At 45.3% G+C, this 12,530-nt stretch overlaps 2 protein-coding genes across 3 annotated transcripts; one reads left to right on the forward strand and one right to left on the reverse strand.

Moving 5' to 3' along the window:
* Positions 1-145: 145 nt before the first annotated feature.
* Positions 146-6,972, forward strand: cog2 (component of oligomeric golgi complex 2). The gene is made up of 18 exons (XM_067236449.1): positions 146-280; positions 538-699; positions 828-893; positions 978-1,058; positions 1,219-1,322; positions 1,418-1,526; positions 1,633-1,812; positions 2,083-2,207; positions 2,448-2,574; positions 2,672-2,811; positions 3,770-3,831; positions 4,026-4,177; positions 4,308-4,493; positions 5,248-5,320; positions 5,422-5,564; positions 5,775-5,914; positions 6,006-6,186; positions 6,329-6,972. The coding sequence occupies exons 1-18, from the start codon at positions 224-226 to the stop codon at positions 6,434-6,436; spliced, it is 2,196 nt and encodes a 731-aa protein (XP_067092550.1). The 5' UTR covers positions 146-223; the 3' UTR covers positions 6,437-6,972.
* A 126-nt stretch (positions 6,973-7,098) lies between these two features.
* agt (angiotensinogen) lies at positions 7,099-11,577 on the reverse strand. 2 transcript variants are annotated; one of them, XM_067236451.1, is made up of 6 exons: positions 11,336-11,577; positions 10,667-10,798; positions 9,753-10,567; positions 9,076-9,349; positions 8,648-8,804; positions 7,099-8,374 (listed from the first exon to the last, which is right to left on the reverse strand). In XM_067236451.1, the coding sequence occupies exons 2-6, from the start codon at positions 10,762-10,764 to the stop codon at positions 8,198-8,200; spliced, it is 1,521 nt and encodes a 506-aa protein (XP_067092552.1). In that variant the 5' UTR covers positions 10,765-10,798; positions 11,336-11,577; the 3' UTR covers positions 7,099-8,197. The 2 variants fall into 2 exon arrangements, with proteins under 2 accessions (XP_067092552.1, XP_067092553.1); XM_067236452.1 differs by lacking the exon at positions 10,667-10,798.
* Positions 11,578-12,530: the final 953 nt, after the last annotated feature.

The raw sequence follows: 12,530 nt of genomic DNA on the forward strand, positions 1-12,530 counted from the left end.
TTTCTAGCTCAAATCCTCAAACGCTGTTATCGTTTCAGCGCATTCCCCTTGGCGCCTTCTAGGTGGTGCTCTCTCTTCTCTCGACGTTTACGTCTTCTTTTTTGTTGTTGACGCTAGCCTGCCATGTTTGCGGAAGTATTTTATTCTTTCACAAAATCCAAAAACTCTGCATCAGCATCACTTGCTCTCTGGCATTCATGTTTATTGCTCCTCTGAAAACAATATGAATCTGCCAAAGGGGCCGGATTCTTTGTGTTTTGATAAGGACGTATTTATGAAGGTAGGACGTTTTCTTATGTCATTGCCACTCATCGTTGTTGTAGTAGCTAGTAGTAGGAAGGAAAGTCACAAGATAGATTATCTGTAAGTAGATATATTTCCATTAGAGACAGCTTTTATCACACACTTAACGTTATAACTCTGCAATTAGTCAGTATTATATAGCAAACATTATTTTAGCTTGCTAGTCAACACGGTGTCATAGCACGTAGACATGTAGCTGGGCGACAGAATGACTCAGATCTTTCTGGGTCCCAGGATGACTTCGACGTGGACCAGTTCGTGGCTGACTGCAGGAAGCATGTCCAGCTTGAAGAGATGCGCGAGGACCTTGAGCTCTATTACAAACTGCTCAAAACGGCCATGGTTGAGCTAATCAATAAAGACTATGCAGACTTCGTCAACCTGTCCACCAACCTGGTGAGTTTATCCCTGGCATTGAGGCGGTTAATGACGGTGCAATAACGATGGATTTAATGATATTGATTGGAGTCAGTGCATTTCATCATCATATATTCCTTTTGTGAGTTACTATGTTTTTTCTGCAGGTTGGAATGGACAAAGCCCTGAACCAGCTGTCTGTACCCTTGGGACAGCTGAGAGAAGAAGTTCTGGTATGTGCTCACCTTTATTTCTTTTCCCAACCTTCTCTGGATATCTGCTTTGTCTTTCCTAATACTGTCCATCTCCTTGTGCAGAGTTTAAGGTCGTCTGTCAATGAGGTGATCCAGGCCATAGACAGCAAACTGTCTAAACAGAACGACCTGCAGAACAAGAAGGTTAGTGAGACTGCACGGTGATAAAGTACAGGGATCTATAAAAACAAGGAAGAAACTGCCGCATGATACTGGATCACCACTCAGTTTTCTCCCATAAAATCTGGATTGTATTTGAGGAACAAGATTGTCTACTTCATTGGTCCTCTCTTTTCTAACCCAGATATGTGTTCTGAGACTCATTCAAGTGGTTCGGTCCGTGGAGAAGATTGAGAAAATCCTTCACTCCCAGAACTCCAAAGACTCCACATCCTTGGAGATCAGCAGGTAACGGACTGCCTGTATGTGTCACTAAACACCAGGGGGTGCTAATGATCTCAGCTCGGATTGCCGCTATGTGGTCAATGGGTTCGTGTTTGTAGTCCTTTGTTGGCAGGTCAAATCTTGGAGAGGATCGCCACAGAGTTCAACCAGCTGCAGTTCCATGCAGTTCAGAGTAAGGGCATGCCTCTGCTGGACAAAGTCAGACCTGTAAGTCTACTGCCAGGCTGATGCACCGACACAAATCCACGTTTTACAATAGCTGTGTCTGTCAGAGTCAGCCCATTGACCCTCATGTGTGTTTGTGTCGTCGCAGCGTATAGCAGGCATCACATCCATGCTGCAGCAGTCTCTGGAAGGACTGTTGATACAGGGCCTCCAGACGGTTAACATGGACATCGTCCGCCACTGTCTCAGGACGTACGCCACCATAGACAAGACCCGCGACGCAGAGGCCTTGGTGGGACAGGTCCTAGTCAAGCCCTACATGGACGAGGTAGTCAAGCCACCATCACATGCACACGACTTGCAATTTTATCATTCTAGTTTTGGTCATCCTTCTCAACTTGGTTCGAGACTCAAAAGTCTTTGCTTCGGTGTGGGCATCCTCCCACACCCTCTGTAAAACGCATTGAGTGTGTCCTGCTCGTTGGATATGTCAATCTCTTGTGTGGTTGTGTTTGCATTCTTAATTTGGTAACAGACAAAAAAAGCATTGAGGCAACTAAAAGTGGTCGCGGCTCCCCTCTCCTCTCATGTCCTCCAGGTGATTGTGGAGCAGCTAGTGAAGTCCGGCCCCAGCGGGCTGCAGCAGATGTTGTCCAAGCTGCTGGAGTTTGTCCCCCACCACTGCAGGCTGCTCCGGGAGGTGACGGGAGGAGCCATCTCCAGGTAGCCTTCCACACACGCCACCCCGCAGCATGCAGGAGTAAGGCCAGACATGGGCACTAACACAGGATGCTATGTGCATTAGTATGATAATGATGGTTGTGACGTTAGTGACATAGTAGGTGGTAGCAAGGGTTGTGCAGTCTTCGCTCTGTAGTCAGATATACATGTTTGAATATGTTTTAATTCAGGTAAGTCCTCCTGAGTTTTGCCTGTTGGTGAAATCTTGTTTTCTTCCTCCAGTGACAAAGCAGACATTGTGCCTGGCTATGACTTCCTGGTTAACTCTGTTTGGCCAGAGATCATCAGAGCAATAGAGGAGAGGATATCCTTCCTGTTCAATCCCGGAAACCCTGACACCTTCTACGAGGTACACAAAGTACTCTCACCAGTACATTTCTTCTGCCCCTATCATATCAAAGGATCTCTAAAACTGTTGTCTAACCTCTGGGCGTGTTTGTCCACAGCGGTACTCTGTCACTATGGAGTTTGTGCGGCGTTTTGAGCGTCAGTGCGGCTCCCAGGCCAGTGTGAGGAGACTGAGAGCCCACCCCTCCTACATTAGCTTCCACAACAAGTGGAACCTTCCGGTCTACTTTCAGCTGCGGTGAGGGCCACTGTTTCACCTTACTCTCCATGCCACATATCCCTACATCAGCCCCTGTTGAACCCCCTACTGCCTCCTAGCCCCTATTGAAGGCCTTAGGGGTGAGCATGTATGGATGTCACAAATAAATGCTGTCATATCCAAAAGGAACATAAATGGCTTGGATGTAACAGATTATATTATTTGTGTTCCTGCATGGAGTTTGGAGGTACTGGTAACTTAAAAATGTCTGCAAAAAGGTCTGCAGTTGGGGCTTTTTCAAAACAATCTTGGGGAGATCAACTCTTCACAGTGATGCAATGATGAGAGCAGGATGCGAGTCATAATGTGCCAGAGGTTGTTGATATAGGTTGATTTACGTACAGTCTACATGAGTCAGTCTACATGAGTCAGTCTACATGAGTCAGTCTACATGAGTCAGTCTACATGAGTCAGTCTACATGAGTCAGTCTACATGAGTCAGGCTATGTTGTTCTGTGGTCAAGGACCCCGGGCCATTTCGTTACCCTTCCCATGCGTCTCTCCTTCCTCCCTTTTGGAGGAATGACTGATGTCACATGACTGGGTTTATACCAGCGCTAAAGAGGAGGACCTGTTTGTGCCTTTGCACCCAATTAAAGATCTGAGAGGGATTCATCTATGGTAGTTATTCCAGCAGGTCTACAGAGTTTCCACTCCACAGAAACCATTCTGTCCTGATCAGGAATGATTGATCTCTGTGGAGTCAACATGAAGGCTGAACACGCTGTTCCCTGCTTTGTTTGTCAGCACCCACACACACACTCTCACACACACACAAACACGCACGCATACACACATGTGCATACCACACATTTTGCAATAAGTTTACATCAGATACAGGAAACCTTTTGTGTGCTGTTCTTTCCAGTATGGCTGAATGTTGAACAACTTGTTGTGCCCGTTGTTTTTGATAATAAAATACACCTGTGTGTCTCAGGTACAAGGAGATAGCCGGGAGTCTGGAGAATGCTATATCCGATGGGCTAGAAGCAGCACCAGGTAGACCTTGGGATTTCTTTTCAGTGTGACTGATTATATAATATGTGTCACTGATTCTCACTCTCTCTCTCTGTATGTCTCTCTCTCTCTCTCTCTCTCTCTCACTAACTCTCACCTCACTCACTATGTCCTTCACTCACGGTGTTTCTCTCTCTCTCGCTCACACACACACACAAACACACACACACACACAGTGGGTAGCTCCTATCACCTGCAGGTGTCCCAGGTGCTGTGGTCCAGCTTGGTCAGGTGCTGGGCTGACCGGGTCTACCTTTCCCCTCTGGCACACCGCTTCTGGAAGCTCACCCTGCAGCTCTACTCACGCTATGCCAGGTTCCTCACAGAGGTAAACACCACCAACCTGGCAACCCACAATCCCACATGGCAACCAACCCTTTACTGTAGTATTGCTCAATAAGGCTTTTGTTCATGCTGAAGTTGATGATGAACTGAATGATCCTGCTGAATCCTGATAGGTGCTGACTAAAACCACGCCCCCTGAAGTAAATAAAGACCCGGTGAGGCCCCTCCCTAGCTCCGCCTCCTCCACGTCCAGTCGCACATCTCAGGATGACGGAGGCAGCGAGAGTGGTAGCCCCGCCTCCCTCTCTACCAAACAGCTGGTCTACATTGCCTCTGATGTGGAGAAGCTACAGGAACAGGTAAGCTCAGAACTGCAATATGCATGGCCTACAACAGTCCACACACGACCAGTAATTACTTATAATATATATATATATATATATATATAAACTACATTTAGTCATTTAGCAGACGCTCTTATCCAGAGCGACTTACAGTAAGTACAGGGACATTCCTACCGTTCAAAAGTACCACAAACTACCGTTCAAAAGTTTGGGGTCACTTAAAAATTTCGTTATTTTTCAAAGAAAAGCACTGTTTTTTTCAATGAAGATAACGTTAAATTAATAAGAAATACACTATACATTGTTAATGTGGTAAATGACTATTCTAGGTGGAAACGTCTGGTGAAATGAAATATGTACATAGGTGTATAGAGGCCCATTTCCAGCAACTATTACTGTATGTGTTCGAATGGTACATTGTGTTTGCTAATTGCCTTAGAAGACTAATGGATGATTAGAAGGATTAGAATTAAAATGCCAAAGGTCTGCAATGTTGTAATTGCTGCAAATGGAGCATTATTTGACAAAAGCAAAGTTTGAAGAACAAAATTTATATTTCAAATAAAAATAATTATTTCTAATTATAATACTTAACCTTGTAAATGTCTTGACTATATTTTCTATTCATTTTGAAAGTTATTTGATAAAAGAAAGTGTGGAAAACACGAAAATTGTCTGGGTGACCCCAAACTTTTGAATGGTAGTGTGTATATATACACAAACATATATAATGTTTTGCGTCTCAATGAATATGTTGTCTGTCTGTCAGATCCCAGTTGTTTCAGAGATGATCAGGCAGAGAATGGAAGCCATCGGCTTCAAGAACTTCATCATCATTGAAGGTACCGAGCCAAAACATCTGAACACGCGTGCACCTGTCTGCTCTCCACACGTCCACACCTGAGCAGCATGGTGACCAGTGTTCCTGCTTCCCGTTCCCCAGAGGCGCTGCGAGACTCCCAGGACAGCCTGTCGGGCTGCCTCCCCAGTCTGGACGCCAGGATGACCCAGCACCTGACCGACCGCAGCTGCCGCTTCCTCAAGAGCGCCTCCGAGGTGCCCCGCCTGTACCGCAGGACCAACAAGGTCAGCAGGTCACACAAACATGGGCGGTCACAGTCACGTGCATACAGGCACACCTACTCTGTGCTCACACCGGTCCTAACTTTGTCACCGAGTACACAGCGCTTGTGTCTCGTCTCGAACCTACACAAACAGCTCACTGAGAACCACACACATCCCTGAGACACACACACACACGTGCCAGAAACTGTGTCCTTCTTCCTCTCTGGACAGGAAGTGCCCAGCCGAGCATCAGCTTATATGGACAATGCACTACGTCCGCTGCACCAGCTGCTGTGTGATTCCAAAGACCTGGTCAAGCCCTCTGTGGCCCAGGGCTGGCTACGGGTCACCCTGTGTGACTGCACTCACAGGTAGGAGGATCACACACACACTTACACACTTACACACACAAACACACACAACAGTGGACTCACGCATGTGCTTGTGTGTGTGTGTGCGGAGGTACTTTGAGACCATCTCGGACGTGCTGAGCTCTGTGAAAAAGATGGAGGAGAGTCTGAAGCGTCTGAAGCAGGCCAGGAAGATGGCCCCCAGCAGCACCATGCCTGCCAACGGGGGACCCACCGACGACAGCAAGATTCGCCTGCAGCTGGCGCTGGACGTGGAGTACTTGGGGGAGCAGGTACACACACACACACACACCCACACACACACACACACACACACACACACACACACACACACACACCTCCACAAACACACCCCTCTGAGGTGAGGTGAGGCTAGGCAGCCTGTTATCTGATATTGTTGTCTCTGTGTCTCAGATCCATAAGATGGGTCTCCAGCCTGATGACATCACCATGTTCTCCACTCTGCTGGAGCTGGTCCAGGGCGCCCGGGAACTGGCCTCCACTGAGCCGCCTGGACCGTAACCATAGCGAGCGTGCTGCTGTGCATTTCAACAATATCAAAGTGCCTTCCTCTCCTCGTCTCCTGTAGAGTTCAGCTGTAGCGCTTCGAGACCTCAGCCCAGGAGATGATCACATCAGTGTTGGCAAAGGAAGCAAGAAGGACAATGGCACGAGAAGAAGAGATGCAGTGTTTTTGTCTTCTGTTTATGTTTCGAGATGGGCCAGTGTGTAGAAGGGGCACGGTAGAAATGGAAGCCCCTGGGAAGGAGGCGTCTTTCACAACATCAAGATGTCTCCCTCCTATCTGTTCCAAGCTATGGAATGTGGTTGTGGGATATCTGTATGTATGTTTGTCTGTCTGTAAAGGAGTTTACTGTATGGTCAGGGAAGCTAGTTATTTCATCGCACTAAACGGACTGTTCACAATGCACATCAAGACCCCGTTATTGCTCTGTACTTCTCAGATAAAGGGTGAAAGTGTATGTGTATATATAGACATATGTAGAAATGAGGAAGGTATTGTACATTTTAATTGATTAAAGCGATCGTTTTAATAACCTTTGGTAGTAAAATCTTTGGATACGGGCTCAATAGTGTGAGTCGATGTTGATGAAAGCAAATTAAATGTTCAGTTAGGAAACATTAGCATAGAGCTGGGGTTTTCCCCTAGAATTCATTGACCTCGCATAGACATGAAGGGACAGAAGTCCACCTTGTTTCTGTACATGTAGTGGAGGTGGTTTGGAGACTCGTCTGACCAGAGGAGCTGTGCTATTGATTTTGGTGTTGGGGTAATGTGAAGCAGAGTTGGAGTTATATCCGTGGTCAACAGAAACACCATTGCAAGAATCTTAAACTTCTTACTTTGGTGTTGGAAATCAAGAAATGAAAGTCTCACATTGTGGCTCTTACACTTCTTAAGTCAATAGGATGCTAAAATCATAATTTCGACACAAATGTACAAAACAAGTGCATGTACATTGAGTGTTGATTATTGAGGCTCCCTTTCAGACAGAGTGACATCATGGAGTTGTTTCGAGAGCTTCATTAGCATGGGAGAACACTTTCTACCATGTGACAAAATTTAATTTAATCCCTTTTTTTGTCAGTAAACATTCTCAAACTGGATTATACCTCTGGTCATTCGCATTAGACTTAAATGAATGTGCCTACAGCTCGTTTGTGTCTTGACATTCTGAATTGAGAAACAAGTTGGTTTATTTGAGTAATAACAAACCACAAGACAAAAATAAACTCTCAACATGATAGAAATCTACTGATTTAGACTATTAAGTAACACATCTCAAAGAACCACAACTTTCAGTACGGCATACAGTACACAATTGTATGACTACAAACCACAGAAACAAAATACGGCGTTTCGTGAGATTTAAAGAAAACAAATCTATAATGATATGGCATGAAAACATGACTTCCCACTGTGCTCAGGGAATATGTTTGGATGCATCATGTCTGTCTCTACACTTAAACCTGTTTTCTGGTCCTCCGTGTCTTTCAACATCTTGGTGATAATACTCCCCCCATCAATCTTCTAGTCTTGAATACTTCCTAGATTTAACAACACCTAATCTGAACTCTGGATCATTCTACATGATCTTTAATGCTGCAGCAAACTATCATAACGGTTTATGTATAAACTATTATTATATCTCAGAGCAGTTGTTGAGCGTTAACACTGACAGTCTTTTAATAGTTTGGGCATTTTTAGATAATCTAGGAGTTTTTCCAGGCTGGTTGTCATGATGATGTTGCTAAGTTTTTCTAGAGTGTTGGGTTGGTGACCTTGCCAAGCATAAGTATGGCGTTGGAGTTGCCCTCAACAATGGAGAAGAAGAACGGCCTGTTGACGGTCAGGGGCTGGGGAACTCCTCCTTCCTGGTTCCTGTCCTGAGACTCTGCACCCTCCTCTGACATCTCAAACACTACCTTGTTGTACACCTGGAGATGGCAACAAGAACCGTTACTGTATGCTACACAGGGCATGTATTTCTCCATAGAGTACAAATATGTATGATGCATTTATGTATGTAAAGTATATATATCCTTGCCACTGTACTGTCAATGTGTAATTACAGTTTTTTTCTGTTTTTCCCCTGTAAGCTATTGTTTTCACACAGCATATTGTGTGTGTGTGTGTGTAATATCCTAAATTCCAAATTTGACCACTGTAACATTATCTGACTTATGTCTTTTAGAAGGATCTCATCTCACCTTATCTATGCTGAAGGGCTTCTTATCGCTGAGTCGCTCGAACTCAGCCTCGGAGCCCAGCAGGCGTTTCTCAATCTCCACCGCCATGTCAGTCAGCAGGACGCGCAGGTCAGTCAAGGCCGCCATGGAGAACTTGGGCAGAGACAGTTCCAGGAGTCTGGATGAGGGAACACACACACACAGTTGTCTGAGCTGTTAAACCTCCAATCTTACAGTACTACAGTCCTGGCTATCAGCTCCAGATAGCTCTGTTGACCCACTGTGTCTCAAATCTTAGTGGAGCAAATTGTGATGTGGATGACAGTAGCTGTACTCACTCATATTGAGATGCTTATAATTGGGTCCAGTACAGTACTAATACAGTATATGTGTACTTAGTTGTTTGTTATACAGCCTGGTTTATATAGATGTGGACCATAAGGACTCACCCTTCTTTGAGATGCTGGTACCAGCCTGAGATGACATCTGAGCGTAGCTGGGCCTCGATGTCACTGAGGCTGGCCCCCTCGTGGGGCAGAACCAGCAGCATGTAGGCCCGCTTACTCAGCGCCAGCTTCACAACAGTACAGCGCCGCCCCTTGTCGTTCAGGTACCGGTAGTGGCCGGTGTGGGTCATCAGGGGCACTGAGACGGTTGTCTTCTCATCCACCTTGAACTCCTGCATGGAGGTCTTTTCTGGCTGGAAGGCTGTCTTCCAGTTCCCTGATGTAACAAGAAAACAAGTTAAATTGATGTTGGTCCAGGTGGTCTGGTGAATCCCACGTGTGCCTACCTTAAAAAAAACGTTTCAATAGGTTAAAAAAATATTTCTGAAAAAAAACGTTTTAACAAAATTGAAATTGTGTTGTGCTGTGTGTGACAAAAAGGTTTGAAAGGTTGAAAAAAAAAAAAGGTTTAAACAAAAACAAAATTAGACTCTACTATATTCTACTGTACTCTAGCCTACAGCATGTACTCTGCTCTAGGCTTCTCTGTTCTCCTCTCCCCTAGCTGCCTACCCAAATCAATAGGCTTATCTCAGTGGGCTAAACAGTAAGGCTTCAAACAACAATTCAAACCAAAAAATATCCCTGTTTAAAAACGTATTTGTAAGGAAGCTTCTCACCTTTGAACTGTACAGAGCTGATGAACAGCAGGTTGGTATCTGGACTCAGGTCCTTGAACAGATCCTTCACTTTACCCCCTGATGTCTTCTCCACAAAGCTGTTCACCTGCACTTCTGCCTCTTGTGCGTTAGAGAAGTCCACTGCTCTGATAAATGACACGTCAGAGAAGTCCTGAGTGCCTCGAACAAAGTCCTCTGCCAAACGGACGTCTTGGCGGGCAAAGGACCAGACCCTGGTGTCGATCTCGTCCTTGGGCCCGTCCACCAGGGAGTTGATGCGCTGCAGTGTCTTCAGGACCTTGTGTCCATCCACCAGGGAGACGCAGTCCTCCTTGTCCGTGTCCTTGTTGAGCCCCAGCAGCTGCTGATAGGGGATGGCAGTCCTCTTCGAAGCTCCTAGGTAGAAAGTCACCAGGGAGCCAAAGGAATTGATGGGAGAGATGAGGGTGTTGGAGTCCTTCTGCTTGGAGCTCAAGGCCTGGTACATCCTCAGACCCAGCGAGTTGAGGAGCTCGGCCAGGACGGCGGTCCGCTGGGTGATGTTGTGCTCCTGGTTGTCAGAGCAGGAGCAGTTCCTGCTGTCCGGTTCCAGGTTGTCGATGTTTAGCGGAGCAACGCTGACCGTTTCCAAGGGCTTGGTCTCCTGAGTCTGGATGGTCTCACAGCTGACATTGTCCGAGGCGAACAGGTTAAAGGGATGGACGTACACGCGGTTGGCAAGGCTTAACCCGGAGCAGGACAGCATTAGGAGGAGGACAAGAGGGGAGAGGGTTCTATCCATTTTGACCTTCCTCAAGTCTGGAGTCAAAGAGTTTCTATAGAGAGAAGAAAGTGTTTGTAAAGTCAATGTCGGTTACTCTGTTCAGCTGACTTGTCTATGTTATGGAGGTTTTCTTCATAACAAAGACACTCACGATTGGCTGTGTGGAACTCTGAGCAGAGGCATGGCAAGCAGTAATTGATTCAGTGTGTGCCAGAGAGGAAACATCCACAGAAGGCAAACTGACTGCATGGCAACAGAACACCACGTTTGGCAACCCACTGAGCTAAGAACCAAACACCCACCATGAATATTTGTTACCAAATGCAACAAATTCACTAATCTTATACAAACATCTGCATACTTTGAGCTCCTCCATTTCTGAGAAGGTTTCCTGTCCAGTCTATTGGTGAACATCCAGCACAAAGAATAAAGTACAGGGTCACACTAATGCCCGCATGCAACCTTAGACCCACAGGTCAAGCTAACACATCTCAGCTCAAATCTATATTTTTCATTGATTTATTAATGATTATTTTGTATATATTTGTTTAATGGTACTTTATTACTGTGTCTGTCCACGCTGTTCCATTCTCTCAGTCTCACTCTAAATAATTTTTTTAAAATTGTGACTGAGTTCAGCCAGAGGAATGGTTAATTCCAACTAAAATCAAAAATATTATTTGACGTGAGGTTTATGCATGTTTTAAAGACAACTCTCAGTTCTCTGGTCCAAAATGTAACCTATCATTAAATTCAGACATCTTTAGTTCTGTTTGTATTGTTGTCTAATGGAAAGTCAAAGTAAAACATTTAGTCTTACCGTCGTGTTTGCTGTGCTGTCCACTGATGCTGTGGGGTTTCTGAGGTCCACAATGGTTGGCTGTGCGCTTTAACAAAATCTTCCACTGGTGAGCAGCATTGCTTTGGTTAATCATTAACCAGAGCACTGAGTCAGGGGGTCCTCGTGGATGATTTGTTCTGCAAGGGCTTTCACTGTGTGTGTCTGTGTGAGTGAGTGTGTACATGTGCACTGATAGACAAATAAATAGTTCCGGAGAGAAGCCCACCCACCCTGTGTCCTTGTGTCCAGCATGTGTTTACTCAAACCATGATGCAAGCATACTGGGCCAGGGGTGAGAAGGGAGTTGTGGATGAATTTGGAAGTCAGGGTGGAGGAATAGGGATAAGGGGATGGGGATGAGAACAGTAGGGGGTGTAATTGGAGATGAAGGGCAGGGTCTAGAGGTTGGGGGGAGGGGGTTAGAGTGCGTGGGCTATGGTGAGAGGAAGACGGATGTTTAACTGCAGGGTTGACTTTCACAAGAGGCATCTGGGAAATATGTTGTGCAGAAAGTTGTTTATCTCTCTGATTGTTGTTTTTGAGTCACAGTGTTGGTTTGAGTTCAGATAGCCTTTTCTAACAGCCTACATTTTGAAATGTTGCCAGCTGGTGTGGTTGGAGAAGCTGGTGCCTGTCAGAGTTCAGGTTTTGAAAGTATATGTTAAGTTGACGAATTGCTTTCAATAACCTGACTGGGCAAAGGACAAGCTGATGGGTGTTCTGTCTCATTTATGTAACTACTTTTAATTTCATGGTCTGTTTGCTGCCTTTTTTGTTCCCTTAAACTGACAATGTCAGAATCTTGATGTGCATTGGTTAAAACAAGGCTGAATAAATAAAAAACAAACACATGTTTCATAAATGAGGAATGTTTATTTACATTAAAACATTTTGGATCCTGAGTAAGCTACTGAAAAAAATAGTAGGCCTACTGTAAGTTATGTAGGCTTCATCAAACTTCTTTATCCTTGGAAGTTTCCGTTCTCTCAGAATATGAAGCTGAATAGTATTTTTTCCCCAAAACCATAACTTAACTACGATTTTCAAGCTCCCTACAATAGAAGTAGCATTGCTTGATGGGAGGGGTTGAGAAAAAATTGTTCACCTTCGGATATAGAAGCCGGATAGAAGCAGAACACGAAGTTGAGTTGCCGCTTTTCCCTGTCACCTGTAC

The sequence above is a fragment of the Osmerus mordax genome, chromosome 5 (assembly GCF_038355195.1).
Source record: "Osmerus mordax isolate fOsmMor3 chromosome 5, fOsmMor3.pri, whole genome shotgun sequence".
Lineage (NCBI taxonomy): Eukaryota > Metazoa > Chordata > Actinopteri > Osmeriformes > Osmeridae > Osmerus > Osmerus mordax.

Coding starts and splice junctions, on each gene's coding strand:
- agt (XM_067236451.1), bottom strand. CDS start 10,764: ATGCAGTCAGTTTGCCTTCTGTGGATGTTTCCTCTCTGGCACACACTG. Junction 10,568..10,666: donor AGAGTTCCACACAGCCAATC/GTGAGTGTCTTT, acceptor TTCTCTCTATAG/AAACTCTTTGACTCCAGACT. Junction 8,375..8,647: donor AGCCCTTCAGCATAGATAAG/GTGAGATGAGAT, acceptor TGCCATCTCCAG/GTGTACAACAAGGTAGTGTT.
- cog2 (XM_067236449.1), top strand. CDS start 224: ATGAATCTGCCAAAGGGGCCGGATTCTTTGTGTTTTGATAAGGACGTA. Junction 3,832..4,025: donor TGGGCTAGAAGCAGCACCAG/GTAGACCTTGGG, acceptor ACACACACACAG/TGGGTAGCTCCTATCACCTG. Junction 5,565..5,774: donor TGTACCGCAGGACCAACAAG/GTCAGCAGGTCA, acceptor CTCTCTGGACAG/GAAGTGCCCAGCCGAGCATC.